General features: G+C 39.5%; 1 protein-coding gene across 1 annotated transcript in view; it reads left to right on the top strand.

Moving 5' to 3' along the window:
* The window catches only part of LOC122646706 (protein SPIRRIG-like), a 92,125-nt gene that overhangs the window by 54,079 nt on the left and 15,957 nt on the right, over window positions 1-22,089 (top strand). The window contains exons 9-15 of the mRNA XM_043840307.1: window positions 9,174-9,288; window positions 12,738-13,906; window positions 14,198-14,906; window positions 14,992-15,094; window positions 15,593-16,710; window positions 16,789-18,439; window positions 18,532-21,582. Of these exons, the coding sequence (XP_043696242.1) occupies window positions 9,174-9,288; window positions 12,738-13,906; window positions 14,198-14,906; window positions 14,992-15,094; window positions 15,593-16,710; window positions 16,789-18,439; window positions 18,532-21,582 (7,916 nt within the window). The remainder of the gene's footprint in view (window positions 1-9,173; window positions 9,289-12,737; window positions 13,907-14,197; window positions 14,907-14,991; window positions 15,095-15,592; window positions 16,711-16,788; window positions 18,440-18,531; window positions 21,583-22,089) is intronic.

Consider the following 22,089-nt stretch of genomic DNA (forward strand, 5'->3'; position numbering starts at 1 on the left):
GTCCCACTTTATTTATAATGATATGGAGAACATTCTAGAATAGGTACTAGGGCTGAAATACCCCTAGGACAAAAATACCCTTGAACCCATAGTACAACAGTTACTTTGCAGGAAAGACAAACCCACGCCTATTCCTTGATTGGTTAGATTCTCTGGAGGAATATTTTGACTGGTAGAACTTGACAAGAGTAGCGGAAGCTTCAATTTGTTTACTTGTGATTGATTGGTCGTGTTAGAGAATGGAGGAAATTCCATGAAGAGAGACTCAAAGTTAGAAGACGTGAGCCTAGGACTTGGGAAGGGATGAAGCACGAGTTGGAGAACAAATACCTAGCTGAACATATCCAAAGAAAGCTCTCCCTTCAACAAGATTACTTCCAAAAGACATTTACAATTGAAGAGAACTTGAAACATTTATTAAACCGCATGACTGCAGTTGAGCAAAAGTTTGAAGCCACGTTTAGTCCCCCTAGCCAAGCTCTGCCCTCAACACCCAAGGGATGCTACTGTGGCAGCCGTTCAAGTTTTGAAGATGGAAGAGCAACAAGTAGAAGATCCTCCCGAAAAGGTCTATGTTGAGGACATCAAAGTAGACTCAACTGAAGCGATGTTAGATGAGATAGCGGTGGGGAACAGTCCACACGAAATCATCAACAGACATAATGTTGTCCTTGAAGAGATGGGGTAGGTATCTCAAGTTCCCAAAGTTGAGGACTCGTATGGATATGGCATTCATAGTTAATATTGATTCAGAATTTGAGCACATAGAGTTCATCATGCCACCTAAGTTTTTCGAAGAGAATGCTCCCCTCCTCGAAGATTACATTCCAAACATCCGTTAGCTGCCGGAGTACTGTTTTGGGCTGAAACTGGACGTGCACCACACCAAGCTCATCCTTAAATTCTACAGAACTCGATGTCGAGTTTCTTTTAAGTGGGGGGAGAATTGATGTAGATCAAAGCATGAAGAAGAAAAGGACCAAAATAGAATTCAGGAAAAATCACTATTCATGTGAACAGTGGTGCTGTTTGCGTGTTACTGTTCATGTAAACAATGATACTGTTCATGTGGTTCTGTTCACGTGAACAGTGGTGTGGGCCCCCATATGGACTGCTGGAGTGGTGGTTTCCTTGATGGATTCTTCTAAAAAATCTTATTTGGTCTTTAGTTGCTATTTTTGGGGACAATCCTCTTACTTTTTTTTTGTTAGTTTCTAGTTTATTTAGTTTCCATTCTTGTTTTATAGCTAGATTTTATTTAGTTGCAATTTTATTTTGTAGCCTTTGTTAGTACTTTCGATTTTGAGGTAAAGACTAGGATGCTAAGTTGTTATTTTGTTTTGTTCCTTTACAAGCCCCAATTTTGACTTGTAAGGGACTTTCTAATTTGCTTTATTTCCTTTCTTGTAATAGCAACTATCACTGTATATGTAATGGACCATTGAGAGTCCTTCCCACGATTTAATGAAGCTTGAATTCTGGTTTTTATCAATGACTGGGTGAGAAGCAGTTTAGGAGAGAGTCGTATGTGAGGTGAGAGTGAGAGACTCAAACCATCTACCCCCTTCTGTATTTTTCTGTTTTATTGCTTATTTACTGTTATGAGTTACTGATATTTATATTGCTGGGAATTGGGGGTATTAAGTGCTGTTGTTAGCGTTGAACGATCCTACTGTTGAACATAGTTTAAAATCTCGCGATATCTCAGTATCTCGGGCTGGTCGAGATGGCCGAAATATCCGAAATATTGCCGAAATATGGTATTTTTTCTGCCATATTTCGGCACTCCCATCTCGGTGGGTTTTTGGCCATATTAAGGCCTAATACTTCATGTACACCCTTATTTAAGCTACATAAACACATTTAAACCTTCATATTGCAAAAAAAATGAACTCAAAGTGGTGTTTTGGGTTTGCACCCTTGATTGACAGTATACGGTCGCCGACCCTGATGTGTAAATAGTTAAATACACATTGATTAGGTACTAAAAGACATAAGAAATTTAAACAAAGTAATGAAACAAAAATAACTCATTAGTTCAATAGTCAATAGTTCAATACTCAATAGTCAATACTCATTACTCAATAGTCAATACACAAAGTCACAAGTTCACAACTCACAAGTGTGCAAGACTCACAAGAAATATCGCCGAAATATTCCAAAATATCCCGAAATATCCCGAATGATCCCAAAATATCACCGAAATATGAACTTTTTCCATTTCGCCTTGCCATTTCGTCTCGGTACTGCCAAGATTTCCGAAATATCCCGATATATCGGCGATATTTCGCGAAATCTTGAACCATGCTGTTGAATTAGTTCCCAAGTGTCTAGTTGGGGACTGGTTCTACATTATATCATGCCCTATAATGATCTACAGTTTTGGTTCTTGCTCTAGAAGTCATATGTGGGCCTTATTATGAAGACAAGTTGCTGGAATATCTTCTAGAAGTAGCTGTTTGCTTATTTCTATTTTTGTTATAGCTACGTAGTTGTACTCAATAGCTACTAGTAGTTGCTATTTTGGTTCTTTTTTTTTTAATGTAGCAGTCATTAGATCTCCATTCTAGCCCTTCGTGAAGGGTTGATAATTTTGGGTTGCTTGTAATTCGAGTACTCTCCTACACCTGGAGAGTTACTTTTTGTATTCAACCATCTGAAGGTGAAAATACAAGCATGGGGTGGGGTTACCCTACCCCACTGTTTTGGCTATTCCTCTATTGAGTTCTCTTTGTGTGATGGTGATTCAGCAGCAAACCCAAGGTGGTGAAGCCTTCCGCAGGCCTTGGTGATGAAGCCAGGTCATCCATCTTTACTTCAGTTTTAGCAAGCTACGTGGTGTATGCGTGGGTGGGTGACTGTCAAGGTAACCTGAAACTCTTCTTTTGTTGGTTTGATTCTATCACCATTGTTTCCATTCTTTGTGATTTAATTAAGCTGTTACTCTGGCACCAAAAAAAGAAAAGAAGCTATTACTCACTCCAGGGTCTGTCAGTTCTATTTCTCCGGTTTCAGTTTTTGCATCAGTAGTTTCTGTCTACTTGTGATCTTAGATTCCTTCTGGGATTCCAACTAGTTTATATATTGTTCTCTATTGGGGCTACACTTGTCCAAAAGTGCAGGTTCATCAGATCTGGAAACTGGAAGTTATTCATGTTTTAGAGAATTACTATTTCTGTTTCTTCAAGTTTTTATCTTCTTTCCATCTTCATTAGTTACCATCTAACCGTTGGTTCTTGATGATATTTTAGCCACAAGTTCAGCAGATTTAGGTCAGCCTTCGACCAGATTTTTAGCCCCATCGGCTGGTTGGTTTGTGAGTTTTTACATCTTCTATTTTCTGCCCTACAGTTACCATCTAACACTGTGGTTCTGTCCTGTGGTGTTTTTCAGTTCATTAAATCTTACTTTGATTTATTAGAACTCATCGCGCCCTCATCTCCCTCCCCTCTCCCAGTAGAATTGGTATCATGTTTCCTGGACCAACTTTTCTATGATGCAGTGACCCAATTGGAATAGCGACTGTTTCAGGCTTTCAGCATTCCCAATTGAAAGCATTTGCGTATATCTTGTAATTTCTCGTCGTTTAGAATATTTCAACACCAAATTATGGATGTCTGCAATACCAGTCATAGTTATTGTAGCATTCAAGGCGACGTAAGGCGTTAGAGGGGGCCTGGACGCATGGCAACACCAATAAGGCACCTAGGAGACCAATTCGACAAAGGCACCTAGACACCAAGGCGTTGCCTAGACAACTATGATACCAATACAATATAAGGTGACACCTTGACAACTATGATACCAATTCAATATTATATTTTTTATTTTTAGGAGTTAGGATTCCTCCTGCAAATCCAAATTGATGATTGAATTGCTGCAGAACATAAATTGAATTTTTCTCACTCCAAGAACTTATACCAGCCACAGTGGAGGATGGATTGCAGGTTTCTGATTTCCTCATTTCTAAACAACTTAACATAAAAAGACACTGTTAAATTAATGGATGGGTTAGAGGACAAGAAGACAGTGAAAAACAGAGCATGGAGAAGAGTATTGGAGAGGTACACTCATTTTGAAGCTTCTCATCCAACCCATGCTTTGTATTAGAATGTCGCTGGATAAAACTGTTTTAGGGTTCTTTGCTATCAGCTTTAGCAAAAAAGTGAAGAATGAAGGAAGAGAGACGAAGAGAGAAACATAGAAGATAAGAGGAACAAATGCATAATGAGGGAAGTGTTCATAAGATTCAGAGGAGGATATGAATGCATACAAATGACTAAAAGGGGCTCAGGCTCTGGTTTTTATGCCTTAAGCAGTAGTCATGTCATCTTTAATGTGATCCTCCTGCATCCAGCAGCGCCATGGGCTGTCCTAACCCTCGACAGACGCTTCAAGATAGTTCGCTCTCCGGAGCTTTTCTCTTGGCGTCATCCCCTGACAGTGTATCTAGCAGGGGCAAGAACAGGTGGTTGGTGGGATAGTTTTGGGTGGGCTTGTTGCGTCTGGGGGGGGAGGGTGGGGTGCGAAGACAGGGCTGTGGGGGTGGAGGTGGGGATGCAAAGGGTGTTGGAGGAGGGGTTGCCGGAGGGGAGGGGAGGGGGGAGGGGCTAGAGTAATTTAGGAATTTTAAACTTAACAGGGGAGAAAGAGAGGTGGAAGTTTGCTTTTCAGGGGGAATCAGAAAAGAGGTTTGGGGTAGGGGAGTTTGAGTATATGTAGGGCAAGTATAGAGGAGTAATAGTAATTAGCACTAAATTTTATGTCAGTATTCATGCATTCCCACCTAATTTTATCAGTTTTAACGTCTAACTTTGGATAAATTCAGGTTTACCTTGTTTGAGTTGGTTTTTTCTCTTGAGAGGTTGGTGTGATGGGTTGAATTCCTTTAAACTTCCTTGAATCTTTGTTTTTGTGCTAGTAGAATAACCTTAATCAAGTAAGAGAGATACTTTCTAGCAGCTTTTTTTTTTTTTTTTTGTTTTTTGATAGATAGATTTTTTCTTTCTCTCTCTCTTTTTTTTTGTGGGGTGGAAAGAGAGAGCAGATTAGGTGTTTAGGGTGATTGTGGTTGACATGGGGTCCTTGATACTGAAATGTGTGATTTTGTTTGGAGTGGTTTATGTTTTGATTGAAATCAAGCATTTTATATGATGGTTTGAAAAATGTCAGCCGTGGCCACTTAGAAGATTGAAATGGTGCAGATTTTGGTCTAAATATTTGTACAGTTTGGCTGAAATTTTGTAGCCCTTCTATGTGCAACTGAGAAAATATTTTGCTCGAAATTTCAGCTTCTAAATCAAATGGAAAACCACAGAATATACAATCTCAATTATGTTAGGGACCTTGATTGAAGGTTATTCTGTTTGGGTTGAATTACCATAGTTGTCAGGGTGACTAGACGACCCAAGGCGTTCGCCTAAGCATTGGCTAGGCGCCCTCGGCATGTAGTACATATATGTAATATAATTATTATAATTTTCTAATAATTATGCTTATACTCCGCCAGCATTTTGCAGTCAGTCCCAAGCCCGGATAAAGGAGGGTTGCTGCGTCAGGTCAGCAGCGTACACTGAAAAATACCCTAACCAAACCCTTTTACATGGATTCTACAACCCTATATTATAAACATTATACAAGGGCGTTTCCCGACAGAATAAGCGACATGCTACACTATGACCTGGGTGTAGTGAAAAGTGAGCAAAGATTAGGTAGGGCATCCCCTCTAAGCAATGCGCCGTGTTGGCGCTCAGATGCGGTGACTAATAGGCAAGGGTTCTAGCATCATGGACGAGTACGGGTAAGGAAGCTAGTCCAAAAGTGTAGGATTACAGTAGCATCTTGGAACATTGGATCTGTAACAGGCAAGAGTCTAGAATTGATAGATGTTATGAGGACTTGAGGAGAAGAAGGATTAACATAGCCTGCATTCAAGATAATAGATGGAAGGGTAAAAAAGCTAAGGAATTGGACAGATTTAAACTTTGGTATACAGGGGATAAAGTAATAGAAAATGGAATGCCACAGTAGTGGATAAAGATTTAATGAATGATGTGGTGGATGTTCAAAGATCCGGAGATAGGATTATATCAATCAAGCTTGTGTTGGAGAAACAGGTTGTCAATATAATTAGCACCTACGCACCTCAAGTAAGATTGGATGAAAGTAATAAGTTACAATTTTGGGAACACATGGACTGATTAGTGCAAGGTTTTAGTCAAAAGAGAATAGATTATTATAAGGGGTGATTTGAATGGACATGTTGGGAAAAATTGTAGAGGCTATAAAGGTGTACATGGAGGATATGCTTTTGAGGGAGGAATGTGGAGGGGATCTGAGTCTTAGATTTTCCTATGGCTTCCATTTTAAACACTTACTTTGAAAAGAGAGAGGAGCATTTAATTACCTTCAAATGTGGGCATCATAGTAGCCAAATAGATTTCTTCCTAACTAGAAGGTCCAATGGAATATTATGTAAGGACTATAAGGTTATATCAGGGGAGAGCCTAACCACACAACATAGATTAGTGGTCATGGATATGTGCCTCACTTCATAAAATCGTAAGAAAGGTGAGCTTATGTGCCCTAGGATAAGGTGGTGGAACTTAAAAGGAGATACTTTGAAATCATTTACTGGTGAAGTGGTCAAATAAGGTAAGTGGGACTTTGAGGAAGAGACTAATACGATGTGGAATGAGATGACTACTTGTAGTAAGAAAGTAATTGAAGATGTCCTAGGCGAATCGAAAGGAACGTCATTCCTCTAGAGAGACTTTGTGGTGGGATGATGAAGTTCAACCAGCCATTAAAACTAAGAAAGCTAGTTTTAAGACATGGCAAAGAACCATGGATGTAGAGGATCTACAAAGGTATAATTTATCAGAAATGAAGCTAAGAAGATTGTGAGAAAAGCAAGGGTGGAGAAATATGAAGATCTTTATAACAATCTGAGCACAAAACAAGGGGTTAAAGCTATCTATAAGATAACTAAATTGAGGGAAAGAATGAGTAGAGATCTCGGCCATGTTAAATGTATTAAAAGTGAAGATGGTAAAGTACTGATATGGGATGAGGACATTAAGAAGAGATGTAAAGTATTTTTGCAGCCTACTAAATGAAGACACTTCGAGTAATAATAGTGTTATGGAAGACTGCATTATCCATCAAGACACCGCATATCATAGATATATATGAAAAATTAAGGTGTCTGAAGTGAAAGAAGGTTTAATGAGAATGAAAGTAGGCAAGGCACAAGGCCTAGATGAGGTCCCTATAGAAATGCGGAAGAGCTTAGGAAGCTCTGGTTTATCTTGGATAACTAAGCTGTTTAATAAGATTCTGATGAGCACAAGGAAAATGCCTGATGAATGGAGGAGAAGATCCATGACAAAAGCTCTTTACATAGGAGCCTCAGGGTAAGATTTAGAGATTCCAAGAAAGTTCTTTGTATGTTCTATATTGACCTCGAAAATGCTTATGATAGAGTCCCTAGAGAGTTAGTCTAGCAAGTACTAGAGAAGAGGAGTGTTTCAAGTAAATATGTGGACATAATTAAAGTTATGTATGATGGTGTAGTGACAAGTGTAAGAACTATTGGGGGTCTAGGTAGTGAATTCCCAATTTCAATTGGGTTACTTCATGGACCAACTTTTAAGCCCGCCCTTGTTTGCACTTATCACGGATGATTTAACTAGAGACATTCAAGATAAGGTTCCTTGGTGTATGCTTTTTGCTGATGATATTGTTATCGTGGATGAGACAAAAGCAGGGATGAACACCAAGTTGGAGTTATGGTGTTCAACCTTGGAATCAAAAGGTTTTAAGATAAGTAGAACGAAGACAGAGTATATGGTGTGTAACTTTGGTTACACTAGGACAAATAATGAGGTGGTGAAAATTGATGAGGGAGATTCCGCAAAGTGGTTATTTTAGGTGTCAGAGCTCGATCACAAATAAAGAATGATGTTTCACATAGAATTAAAATAGGATGGATGAAGTGGTGAGGTGCGTCCAGAGTGTTGTGTGATTGACGTGTTCCTTTAAAACTCGACCGACTATGATATATGGTGCGAAATGTTGGGCAATTAAGAAGCATCATATAGATAAACTCAGTGTAGCGGAGATGAGGATGCTAAGATGGATAAGTGGCAAAACTAGGAAGGAGAAAGTAAGGAATGATCATATTAGAGCTGATTTGGGAGTTGCTCCGATACATGATGAGCTATGTGAAAGTCGTTTGAGGTGGCATGACCATGTTCAATGGAAGCCTTTTGGATGCTCCAGTGCAGAGGAGTAATTTGATTCAGATTAAAGGAACTAAAAGAGCCAGGGGCAGACCTAAAATGACCTTAGGAGAAGTGGTGAGGAAAGACATGCATAGCTTAGGCCTTGTATCAAGTATTACTTTGAATAGAGCTGATTGGAGGGCAAGGATTTATGTAGCTGGCCCCATTTTGTTGGGATAAGGCTGAGTTGTTTTTGTTGTTGTTATATGCACATAGAGCCATATCAATGTTTTGGTTGTTGTATGCACATAGAGCCATATCAATGCAATATGATATATTTATGCTAGTAATGACCTAATATGAGAAAATCTACATATAATAAACAAAGTATATGATATAATATAAGCGTATTTATTGAAAAATAAATCAATGTAAACTCGTGAAGTGTTTGCAAGGCGTGCTATCGCCTTGGACCCAAGAAAGAGTCTGGATGACTAGGCGACGCCACAACTATGAGAATTACTCTCTTGTTTCACAGGTTTGAAACTTGTGGTTAGAGAGAACTACAATAACTTGAGATGACTTGGGGCAGCTGTGATTGGTAGGTTCAAGATGGGTGTACAATGTCATGGAGATTTTCTCATATTGTTTGCCAGATTGGGAACTTGATGTCTCCTCTCTCTCTCTCTCTCTCTCTCTCTATTTATATATATATATATCATTATATGTACCATTGGTTAAAAAAAATTGTTGGGGACTTCGTTGTTTCCTGGTTATAATGTGGCTAGTTTGTCCTGGATGCATATATTTCAGAATTTATTGTCAAGAATGGTTCGTTACTTCCTTATTATGGATCTGTTTCTGGGTTATGGCTCATAATTTGACCCAGTATCCTTTTCATCTGTAAGAAATATTTCTTTTCTCATAGTTTCCTGGTGTTATGATCAGATAAAAGTTCTTTTAATGGCTGTCAAGGATTTCAATCCTGAATATGGTGACTCTGCATATACTTTGGGCATTGTGGACTTACTACTTGAATGTGTGGAGTTGTCATATAGGCCTGGTAAGTGCAAAATTATCTTCTTACATTGCTTGTTTGAAAGTAATGAATTTTTAATGATAAAGATAAACATTAAAAATGAGTTGCTTGGCTGTGCCTCTTTCCTCTTACTTTCATTTTTTATTTTTCTTTTGTCATCTTCAAGTTTTCATTTCTCATCTTATTTCCCATCCCCCTCTTCCCTTTTCTTCACCCCCCTTTTTTTTAGACAGTAGTTTTCCCTACTTTGTTTTGTTTGGATCTGTAGAAACCAAGGACCTGTAATCAATAACCTTATAGAGGAGAAAGAGAGAAGAAAGAAGAGGAGAAGAGTAGCTGCAAGGGGAGGAGCCGTATGTCTTGAGTTGCTTCCTCCCTCAAGTATCTTATTTATAATAAAACCATTACAATCATAAAAGGGAAAGGAAACTAAACCTAATCTAAAATAGGTAACTAACTTAGACTAGGAAACTGACTCCTAACTCCTAACAATTAAAGACATAAAATAATAAAGGAAACCATAATGGACTCAACCACAATAGGGACACTCCCCCTTTCGTGGTACACTTCTCAACACTCCCCCTCAAGCTGGAGTATACAGATATTAACAGAAAGGCTCCAGCTTGGACTAAAAAGTATAGAAAATCAAACTCAACACCAGTCTTGAATAGTAGTTGTAGACTTTAGTGAGCACAGAGGAAACTCCAATAAAATCAATAGAAATATCAGCCCAAGCACTGGACGATAGATAACATCAACTGCGATCCAAAAACAGCAAATAGGTAACAATGACAGATGTTCTCCAATAATTGCGGAACTTGATTGCTAATAAGAGAAGACGCGATCTTCAATATAAGGAAAGAACTCGATCTTCAAAGTAAGAATCAATTCAATCGCACAAAGTGCAATTTTCCTGTTGATCTTCAAAAAACACCATAGCATGCTTAAAAAATGGAGGGCAGTAACTTCGGAGTTTCCCTTCAAAAGTAAAGTAAAAATCTTCACTGAAATAAATCTTGAGAAATCTTCACCGAAATATTTTTGAAAAGATAAGACTCTCCAATTGAGAAAGGTAAGACTCTCTAGACTCTCCAATTGATGACTTGTGCAGAGCAGATATGCAAATAATAATATCCAATTCCAATCTCCCCCTCACATGTAGCAGTACACGTGAACAAATAACGGCCAATAATCAACATCTCAAAGCACGGGCATTATTAAAAAATTTCATAAACAAGAGCACCGCAAATAACAACCGTAGATAGAATCCCAATATATATCAGTTTCTAACCTCCCCTCACTGGAGCCAACAACCACAATGCAAGGTCCAACCTTCAAAGAAGTACAAATCCCACATGAGTTCGGGGCCCACCTGGGCAACTATACTTCAAGAATTTTAAAGAAATGTTGGAATTAAAAGGGCAATGGCAGTTTGGTATATGACCAGTATCTCAATAATTTCCAATCTCCCCCTCAAAACAAACTCCAACCTCAATATCATTGAAGTACCAATTTGCCAAAAAACAAATTGATGTGATCTGGGCCCACAAATGCAATAGTATGGCGTATACCCAATGGCAATTCTGTAATAACATCATGCAATCTCCAATTGATGTGGAGCCCGGGTCAAAATACCCAATTTCGTTCGGGATGGACCCATCCAAGTATACAATAGGAATAACAAGAGGTAATGGTAGAATTGTAATTTAAGTGAAATCCATATATATGCATAAGCAAGGCCAAATTTAAGGGAGGATTGGCAATCTGGTAATAAACCAGAATTTGCAAGGGGGCTATGGGTTATTGAGGAAGCAGTGGGACATAATGGGAATTAAAATTATTAGTTGGGGATAGACTAGGTAATAACAAAAAATATGGATATAAGAATATAAGCTGAATAAAGGAAGATGATAAGGGTAAAAGAGGAAACTCAAATAAGGTAATGGTGACACATGATGACATGAAAAGGTTAAAGATGATTGGAGTTGTCTTCCAAGAAACAAAAGGGTAAAACTGGAAGAAGAAAAAAATTAAAGGACCACACAACTATGAGGGTGTCTTTAATCGTGGATGGATTTTAGTGGAAACTAAAGAAAGAAAAAGACAACCGTCTCCCCATCTCCCCAACTAAGAAATCACCTTTTTTTTATTTTTATTTTAATCAAGAAACAAGTGGGGCGGTAACCAAGAATGAAAACAGAGGCAAAACCAATGAATCGAAGTCATCTGCACAAAGGATTCAGCAGCAAATCGAATAAACCAAGAGAATCGATGGTTGTCTTGAACCGTCGAAAACCTTCGTCTCCAACCGAGCGCCAACATCAGCAAATAGTTGCATATATGGTTTCATGTACGAAAAAGCAATAGAATCAGCAATATGTCTTCTTCTCCGAAAATCGATACCAAGAACAGCAAACACTAGCAGACGCCACACAACCAACTCCAGCGATCAGCAAATGGCAACAACTAGTAGCAGACACAACAGATTTGAAGAAAACCAAACCCAGAAAATGGCAAGGAAATTGCAAGGCGATAGAAGAACCCCTTGTTTTTCGATGCTTCGATACAACAGTGGTAGACACAAGAAACGACAGTAGTAGACACAATAGCCGCAAACGATGATTAATCGATCAGCGGTAACTGGTATGATCGGTCAGCAGAATTTTTTTTCTTCTTCTTCTTCTTCTTCCTCATTGCTCTGATACCATGTAGAACCACTACCTCTAAAAGGCCGACCTTGTAGGAAAGGGAGGAAACAATATGTACATCATACAGGAGCTCCAACACTGCAGGCTATCCAAAGGGGGACACGGGTGGATAAATAATTTTTTAACACCTGCCTGCTCCCAGGGGGACTCGATACCGTGACCCTTGCCTGCTCTGATACCATGTAGAAAACCAAGGACCTGTAACCAATAACCTTATAGAAGGGAGAAAAGAGAGAAGAAAGAAGAGGAGAAGAGTAGCTGCAAGGGGAGGAGCCATATGTCTTGAGTTGCTTCCTCCCTCAAGTATCTTATTTATAATAAAACCATTACAATCATAAAAGGAAAAGGAAACTAAACCTAATCTAAAATAGGTAACTAACTTAGACTAGGAAACTGACTCCTAACTCCTAACAATTAAAGACATAAAACAATAAAGGAAACCATAATGGACTCAACCACAATAGGGACACTCCCCCTATCGTGGTACACTTCTCAATAGGATCCATGTAGCCGACTCCATTAAGTTAGGATGAGGCTGAGTTTGTTGTTGTTGTTGTAAAGATAAACATTGTCATGTATCTGTACCAAATTCCATATCCTTGCATGATTACCTATGCCTACACTATCTTATATTTTTTCCTGAAACACTGCTATCTTATACACTCAATGCATATAATTATTTGAATTGCTCTTATATATGTATGAAAGTAGTATGGTTAGAATTACTGCTAACTTGGGCTCAATTTTTTTTATTTTTTTTTGTAGAGGCTGGGGGAATCAGTCTCAGGGAGGATATTCATAATGCCCATGGCTATCATTTTCTTGTTCAATTTGCATTAATACTGTTGAACTTGCAGAAGAATCAGGGTTCTCAGTCCATCCAGTCCCAATTTGCTTTGGAGGAAAATTCCACTTCAGAGGGTTCCTCGACATTTGATTCTGTCAAAGTACAGGATTCCACAGGAAAAGGTTTGGCTACTTCACCACTGCATCTTTCCCCAGCACTGGCCAGGCTACTTGATGTGCTTGTTAATCTAGCACAAACTGGTCCATCTGAACCTAGTATATCTGCTGAAGGCAAGGGTGCCAAATCTTATAATAGCAAGTCTGGTGGCCATGTTCGAACTCAGATGTCATCTGATGAAATGTGGGAAAAAGGAAATGCTAAAATTAAAGACCTTGAAGCAATTCAAATGTTACAGGATATTTTTCTTAAAGCGGATAGCACTGAACTTAGGGCAGAGGTATTGAATAGAATGTTTAAGATCTTCTCAAGCCATCTTGAGAACTATAAGTTGTGCCAGCAGTTGCGAACAATGCCTCTCTTCATCCTGAATATGACCGAGTTTCCTCCATCATTGCAGGAGATAATCTTGAAAATTCTAGAATATGCAGTAACTGTTGTGAATTGCATTCCTGAACAAGAATTACTTTCACTTTGCTGCTTGTTGCAGCAACCAATAACATCTGAATTAAAGCATACCATTCTCTCTTTCTTTGTGAAACTTTTATCATTTGATCAGCAATATAAGAAGGTTTTGCGAGAAGTTGGTGTTCTGGAAGTTATCATAGATGACCTGAAGCAACACAGGTTTCTTTCTGGCTCAGAGGAGCATAATAGGAGTCCTACTGCTCTGGAGAGGAAGTCCAGTTCAAGCAGCTTCAAGAAACACTTGGATAGCAAGGATGCTATAATTTCTTCTGCCAAGCCAATGGAATCTGGTTTTGCTAAATTTCCTCTTTTTGAGACAGAGAGTACGATAGCTGTTGCATGGGACTGTTTGGTTTCCTTATTGAAGAAAGCCGAAGCCAATCAATCGTCATTTCGATCATCTAATGGTGTCACCATTATTCTCCCATTTTTGATATCTGATATTCACCGACCTGGGGTTCTCCGGACACTATCCTGTTTGATTATTGAAGATGTTGCACAGGTTTGTGGTCAATTAAATTGTTTTGTGTTTCAGTGCTTATACTTAAATAAGTTTGAAATTCAGAGGGATGATAGTGTTTCCAGAGAACTTTTATGGGTATTCCCAATTGATTGATGTGATAGAAATTGTGAAGATTGACTTCAGAGTTCTATTTTTAAATTTTTTTTGGAATGGATCTTAAGTGTCCAGTCTTTGGCATTAAGTTTGCACACACACATGCACTTGTACTGTATCTTGATTGTTGAGCATATTTATTCTACAGATAGATGATTGGTCTTTCATTTTCACCAGGTTCATCCAGAAGAATTAGGTTCACTGGTTGAAGTTCTAAAGAGTGGTATGGTTACAGGTGTTTCGGGTACCCAGTACAAGCTTCAAGGTGATGCAAAATGTGACACTTTTGGAGCCTTATGGCGTATCCTGGGAGTAAATAATTCGGCTCAAAGGGTCTTTGGGGAATCCACTGGATTTTCTCTTCTACTTACCACACTTCATAGTTTCCAGAGTGATGAAGCACAGACAGATGGTCAATCTTCGTTACTGGTTCAGATGAAGCTTTTCACGTTTCTATTACGGGTTATGACAGTTGGAGTGTGTGGTAATGCTGTCAATAGGACAAGGTTGCATACGGTTTTATCATCTCAGACATTTTATGATCTTCTGTCTGAATCTGGGTTACTTTGTGTGGATTGTGAAAAGCAAGTCATCCAGTTGCTGCTGGAACTTGCACTTGAAATGGTACTTCCACCATCCAGTGTGCCAACAGCAGAGAGTGCTCCATCATGTGATTCGGTTGAAACTGCATCTGTATCTTTTCTTTTTAGTGCTTCATCGGGTTCTTCTATTTCTTATAAGGAGAGTGTAAACAATGCTAGTGCCATCAGCATTCTGATCCGCTCGATGTTATATTTTACTCCAAAGGTGCAGTTAGAAGTGCTAAGCTTCATTGAAAAGCTTGCTCAAGCTGGCCCCTTCAATCAGGAAAAACTGACTTCTGTAGGTATGAGATGGAGAATTTTGTGACTCTGTTTTATCCTTCTCTAATGTAATAATCCTCTTATTATTTTCTATTTGCATGCATTTAGGTTGCGTGGGACTTCTATTGGAGACAATCCGCCCATTTCTTGCAGGCTCATCATCATTACTTAGCCATGCATTGCAAATCGTGCAAGTTTTAGGTGCTTACAGGTATCTAATTTTGTTTATTTTACTTTAGTTGGTGGGAAAGCTAAATGTCACAAAGCATTGTGACATAATATTATAATGTGTCAGACCATGTCAGATCCTGCCACATGGTAGGAAATTGATGGGTCCATGGGATACAGGACCCCACACCCATATCATTGGTAAAATTTCAGCCCAAAATGTGAGGAGGTTGCTCAAATGCCTTAAATCACAGAGGTACCATTTTATAGTTTTTATATTCATTTCCTTGTGGAAATTTCATAATTTATGAAACTTTGAATAAAACTATATAGCACTTCCCTTTCTAATTTTGGGCTGTATATTCTAGTAAGATAATTGTGTGGTCCCTCGAGCACATAGACTTACTCATATCGCACATGGAAGGTTGTGAGTGCTAACTGTGTCATTAGGCATGGTGGCTATCCTAATCAATTGTGTACTTGACAATCTCTTTATAGTTGCTATAGATCCTGTAACTGGAAATCACACTTTTTGGAATAGGTTGTCATCATTGGAGCTACGTGTACTTGTGAGATATATTCTGCAAATGAGAATGATGAATTCAGGTCATATTCTTGTTGACATGATGGAGAGATTAATTCACTCGGAAGATACAGCTTCAGAAAATGTTGCTCTTGCACCATTTGTAGAGATGGATATGAGCAAGGCCGGGCAATCTTCCATTCAAGCATCTTTAGGGGAAAGATCATGGCCCCCAGCTGCTGGTTATTCCTTCGTCTGCTGGTTTCAGTATCATAATCTCTTGAAACCTCAAGCAAAGGAGCCAGATCAACCGTTCAAGACTGGCCCTTCTAAAAGGCATAATTCCTCTAGCACACAGAAACTTGGGGCTCATGTTCTCCGTTTGTTTTCAGTAGGTGCAGTGGATGATGAAAATGCGTTCTATGCAGAACTTTACCTTCAGGATGATGGTGTTCTAACTCTTGCCACTAGCAGCTCCAGCTCATTGTCTTTTTCTGGGTTAGAACTTGAGGAAGGAAGGTGGTATCACGTTGCTGTTGTTCATAGTAAGCCCAATGCATTGGCTGGACTTTTCCAAGCTAGTGTAGCATATGTGTACGTTAATGGAAAGCTGAGGCACACTGGGAAGCTGGGGTATTCACCATCTCAATTTGGGAAGTCTTTGCAGGTAACCATTGGGACACCTGCTACTTGTGCGAAAGTTTGTGAGTTATCCTGGAGACTCTGCTGTTGCTATCTTTTTGAGGAGGTGCTGACTTCAGGTAGTATATGCTTCATGTACATTCTTGGTAGAGGATATAGAGGGCTGTTCCAAGATACAGATCTTTTGCAATTTGTTCCTAACCAGGCCTGTGGTGGGGGTAATATGGCAATATTGGATGCATTGGATGCTGAATTACCTTTAGTGTCCAATGCACAAAAGGTTGACAACACCAGTAAACAGGGGAATCCTAAGGCAGATGGCAGTGGAATTGTTTGGGATCTGGAGAGACTTGGGAACCTCTCATCACAGCTCTCTGGGAAGAAGCTTATATTTGCATTTAATGGATCATCTTCAGAAGCTCTTCAAACATCTGGGACTCTATCCTTGCTCAACCTTGTTGATCCATTATCAGCTGCTGCGTCCCCTATTGGGGGTTTGTAAAATCTCAACTTCCATTTCTTTTTACTCGAAAAGTCTTGTTCCTTCTTAAAGCATCTGTTTTTATTTTCAGGTATACCGCGATTTGGTCGACTTCATGGGGATATTTATATCTGCAGACAATGTGTGATTGGGGATACCATCCGTACTGTTGGTGGAATGGCTGTTGTACTGGCTCTCATTGAAGCTTCTGAAACCCGGGATATGCTGCACATGTCCCTGACATTACTTGCTTGTGCACTTCATCAAAGTCCTCAGAATGTGCGAGATATGCAAGCCTACAGAGGGTACCATTTGCTTGCACTCTTTCTGCACCGTAGAATGTCGTTGTTTGACATGCAGTGTCTTGAGATCTTTCTCCAGATTGGTGCATGCGAAGCTTCATTTTCTGAACCACAGAAGTTGCAGGATACACGTACAATTCCGTCCTCTGCAGGAACCATTCATGATGCCAACTATGAGGATTTTACTTTGTCAAAGTTTCCTGATGAATTCTCATCAGTTGGATCTCATGGAGATCTTGATGACTTTTCTGTGCAAAAAGATTCATTTAGTCATATTTCAGAGCTTGAAAATGCTGATTTGTCCTCGGAACCAGCAAACTGCATTGTTCTCTCAAATGCAGATATGGTTGAGCATGTCCTGTTGGACTGGACCTTATGGGTGACAGCCCCTGTTCCAATTCAAATTTCTCTACTTGGATTTTTTGAGCGTCTTGTATCCATGCATTGGTACAGGAGTCATAACCTTACAGTCTTACGCCGAATGAACCTTGTCCAACATTTACTGGTGACCTTGCAGAGGGGTGATGTGGAAGTTCCTGTGCTAGAGAAACTAACGGTATTGCTTGGAATTATTTTGGAGGATGGCCTTTTGGATTCTGAACTGGAGCATGTGGTCAGGTTTGTGATTATGACTTTTGATCCACCTAAATTGACACCACACCATGAAATTGTTCGAGAGTCAATGGGAAAGCATGTTATTGTCCGAAATATGTTACTGGAAATGCTTATTGATTTACAAGTGACCCTAAATTCAGAAGAGTTGCTTGAGCCATGGCAAAAGATTGTTTCATCCAAGTTGATAACATATTTTCTTGATGAATCTGTTCACCCTACCAGTATGAAGTGGATCATGACTCTTCTTGGTGTTTGTCTTGCTTCTTCTCCTACCTTTTCACTTAAATTTCGCAGCATTGGAGGTTATCAGAATCTCGCACGTGTGCTTCCAAGCTTCTATGATTCCCCAGAAATATATTACATCCTCTTCTGTCTAATATTTGGCAAGCCTGTCTATCCAAGAGTACCCGAAGTCCGCATGCTAGACTTCCATGCCCTTATGCCAAGTGATGGAAGTTATGGAGAACTGAAGTTTGTGGAGCTTTTGGAATCTGTGATTGCTATGTCAAAGTCAACATTTGATAGGTTGAGTGTGCAGGCTATGCTTGCGTATGAAGCTGGTAACCATTCACAGCTGAGTGCTAGCCTTGTGGCAGAGCTTGTAGAAGGAACAACAGACATGGCAGGGGAACTTCAGGGTGAAGCTTTGATGCATAAGACCTATGCGGCACGTTTAATGGGTGGGGAGGCAGCAGCCCCTGCTGCTGCTACTGCAGTCCTGAGATTCATGGTTGATCTGGCAAAAATGTGCTCTCCTTTCTCTGCTGTATGTAGACGGGCAGAATTTCTTGAAAGTTGTATAAATCTATATTTCTCTTGTGTAAGGTTTGTGATACGAATTCTTTACAGTTGTTTTATGGATTCCTTAATTTTGTTGGGCCAAATGGTGGACTAAACGTATATTTGTGTGCTTGTAGGGCTGCTTGTGCGGTGAAGATGGTGAAAGACCTCTCTCTAGGAATAGAAGAGAAGAATTTGAATGATTCCGATGACACCCACAGTTCTCAGCATACATTCTCCAGCTTGCCTCCAGAACCAGAGCAATCTGTGAAAACTTCCATTAGTGTTGGAAGCTTTCAACCAGGACAGGTAAGTACAAGTTCTGAGGAGATTCCCGAGCCTGAAAATTATTTGCTTGGTGATAAAACAGAGGGGAAAACAGCTGTATCCCCGAGGGAGTCAAGCACGCAATTCATTCGAGAAGATGGCCAGACTGTACATGGTTTTGATGGTGAAAGTGTTGATCAAATGTCTACAGTTACTTCCAGCACTAATGAATATTATTCCCGGAATGTAAATGGGACGGCAGATTCAGCTTGTTCTCTATCTTTTAGCATACTTGATTCTCCCATTTTGTCTGAAAAATCTAGTTCTAAAGTCCCACTCACACCCTCTTCAGCCCCAATTATTGCTCTGGCTTCTTCAATTGTCAGTGCTGGCAATAGAGAAGGAAAATCGCCAGTAGTTGCTACTCCATCCATTGGTTCTTCTGTGTCTATGGTTGAATATGATACATCTCAAGACTTAAAATCCAGTTCTCAAGGTTCATCTGCTGCAAACACATTCTTATCTGTAAATCCAAAACTTTTACTTGACATAGACAAGTCTGGTTATGGTGGTGGTCCTTGTTCTGCTGGAGCTACTGCTGTTTTAGATTTTATGGCAGAAGTTCTAGCTGATATTGTGACTGAGCAGGTGAAAGCTGCACAGGTCATAGAGAGCATTTTAGAAACCGTTCCTTCGTATGTTGATGAGGAAACTGTGTTAGTTTTTCAAGGTCTTTGCCTTAGTAGATTGATGAACTTCCTTGAAGGGTGTCTGTTGCGTGATGATGAGGAAGATGTGAAAAAACTGGATAAGAATAGGTGGTCTGTGAATTTGGATGCATTGTGCTGGATGATAGTGGATCGTGTATATATGGGTGCTTTTCCTCAGCCAGGTGGCGTACTGCGAACTCTGGAGTTCTTGTTATCCATGTTACAATTAGCAAATAAAGATGGTAGGATTGAAGAAGCAGCCCCTACGGGAAAAGGGCTTCTTCCGATAACTAGAGCAAGCAGGCAGCTTGATGCATATATACATGCACTTCTGAAAAATATGAACCGCATGATCATGTACTGTTTCCTCCCGTTGTTCTTGACCACAGTTGGTGAGGATGACCTTCTTTCATGCTTAGGTTTGCAAATGGAATCAAAGAAGAGTTTATCTTCAAGCTCTTCACAAGAGTCTGGAATCGATATCTGTACCGTCTTGCAGTTATTAGTTGCTCACAAACAAATTATATTCTGTCCTAGCAACCTAGATACTGATCTAAATTGTTGTCTTTGTATAAATTTAATCTCTCTTCTGCAAGACAGAAGACAAAATGCACAGAACATTGTCATGGATATTATCAAATACATGCTGGTACATCGACGTGCTGCATTAGAGGAGTTGCTTGTATCTAAACCTAACCAAGGACGACATCTCGATGTTCTACATGGTGGTTTTGATATACTGTTAACTGGAAGTTCATCTGTATTCTTTGAATGGCTTCAAAGTTCAGGGCATATGGTTAATAAGTTGTTGGAGCAATGTGCTGGTATTATGTGGGGGCAATACATCGCTGGATCAACAAAGTTTCCTGGGGTGAGGATAAAAGCAATGCAGGGTCGTCGTAAAAGAGAGATGGGAAGAAGATCACGCAATACTTTGAAAATTGATCAAAAACACTGGGAGCAGGTGACTGAGCGTCATTATGCGCTTGAGTTGGTTCGTAATGCAATGGCAACTGAGTTGAGAGCTGTTCGTCAGGATAAATATGGTTGGATTCTCAATGCTGAGAGTGAGTGGCAAACCCATCTCCAACAACTAGTGCACGAGAGAGGAATATTCCCCATGAGAAAATCTACCATTTCGGAAGAACCTGAATTGCAGCTTTGTCCCATTGAAGGGCCATACAGGATGCGCAAAAAGCTTGAGCGTTGCAAATTAAAAATTGATACAATTCAAAATGTTCTTACTGAACAGTTCGAATTGGGGGAAGCTGAGCTGTCTAAAGGGAAAAATGAGAACAGCCTGGAAGCTTCTGAAACTGATTCTGATTCATTCTTTCATCTTTTATCCCATGGTTCCAAAGAGAAATGCTTTAATGGTGGTGATGACAGTGAGTCTCTTTTCAAAGAAACAGATGATGTTAAAGAAGAGGATGAAGCTTCTGCTAGGATTGGGTGGAATGAAGACCTTGCTAGCAATATAAATGACACTGGTCTTTACTCTGCTGTTGAGTTTGGTGTTAAATCCAGTACTGTTTCTATCCCAATAACTGATAGCATTCATGGGAAATCTGATCTTGCTTCTCCAAGGCAGTCTTCAGTGAAAATTGATGATATGAAAGTTACAGAGGATAAATTGGAAAAGGAATTGCTTGATAGTGGTGAATATCTTATTAGACCTTATCTGGAACCTCTTGAAAAGATACGGTTCAGATATAATTGTGAGCGTGTTGTTGGTCTTGATAAGCATGATGGTATTTTTCTTATTGGGGAGCTATGTCTATATGTTATTGAGAATTTCTATATTGATGATTCTGAGTGCATATGTGAGAAGGAATGTGAAGATGGACTATCTGTGATTGATCAGGCTTTGGGTGTGAAAAAAGATGTTACTGTTAGTATGGAGTTCCAGCCAAAATCACCTTCTTTGTTGAGTACAGCAGAAAGGTCTTGGGCTGGGGCTAGGGCGTGGGCATACAATGGTGGTGCTTGGGGAAAAGAGAAAGTGTGTACCAGTGGCAATCTGCCTCATCCTTGGCGCATGTGGAAACTTGATAGTGTTCATGAGATTTTGAAACGTGATTACCAGCTGCGTCCTGTTGCTGTTGAGATATTCAGTATGGATGGGTGTAATGATCTTCTGGTTTTCCACAAAAAAGAGAGAGAGGAAGTGTTCAAAAATTTGGTTGCCATGAACCTTCCAAGGAATAGCATGTATGTATTTCAACTCCCAGTAGTGTTTCCATTGTGTGATTGCTTACCATTCCTTGTTTTACTTCTTATTCTATTTATCTCATGATTATGCAATGCATTATTTTTGGGCATATATTTGAAGCAAGATATTGGGCTCTATGTTGAAATAAATATGCTTGTAGGAATTAGGATAAGTATTCTGTTGTTTGTGTCTCATGATCGACAGTTTTTTGTTAAATGCATGGGCTGCTAAATTGAGTTCTTTCTGATTTGCAGTTGTAATAAATGCAATTTGTGGTAACTACTGCTAAGGTATTGATGACTTTGAGGTTCCTACAAACAAGTGGCAGTGCCCAATGTGTTTTTTGTTGATTTTATGTCATCATTTCAATTTTCATATGGCCTTAATCATTTCGTCATAAGCTTGATGACTCAAAAATAGTTCACACAGAGTGCACAAATGATGCAGTAGCCTTTCAGTGGATCGGCCTGAACCTGTTTGTAAGCTTAAACTGGGATGAGCAGAGT

Source organism: Telopea speciosissima, chromosome 11 (genome assembly GCF_018873765.1).
Source record: "Telopea speciosissima isolate NSW1024214 ecotype Mountain lineage chromosome 11, Tspe_v1, whole genome shotgun sequence".
Classification (NCBI taxonomy): domain Eukaryota; kingdom Viridiplantae; phylum Streptophyta; class Magnoliopsida; order Proteales; family Proteaceae; genus Telopea; species Telopea speciosissima.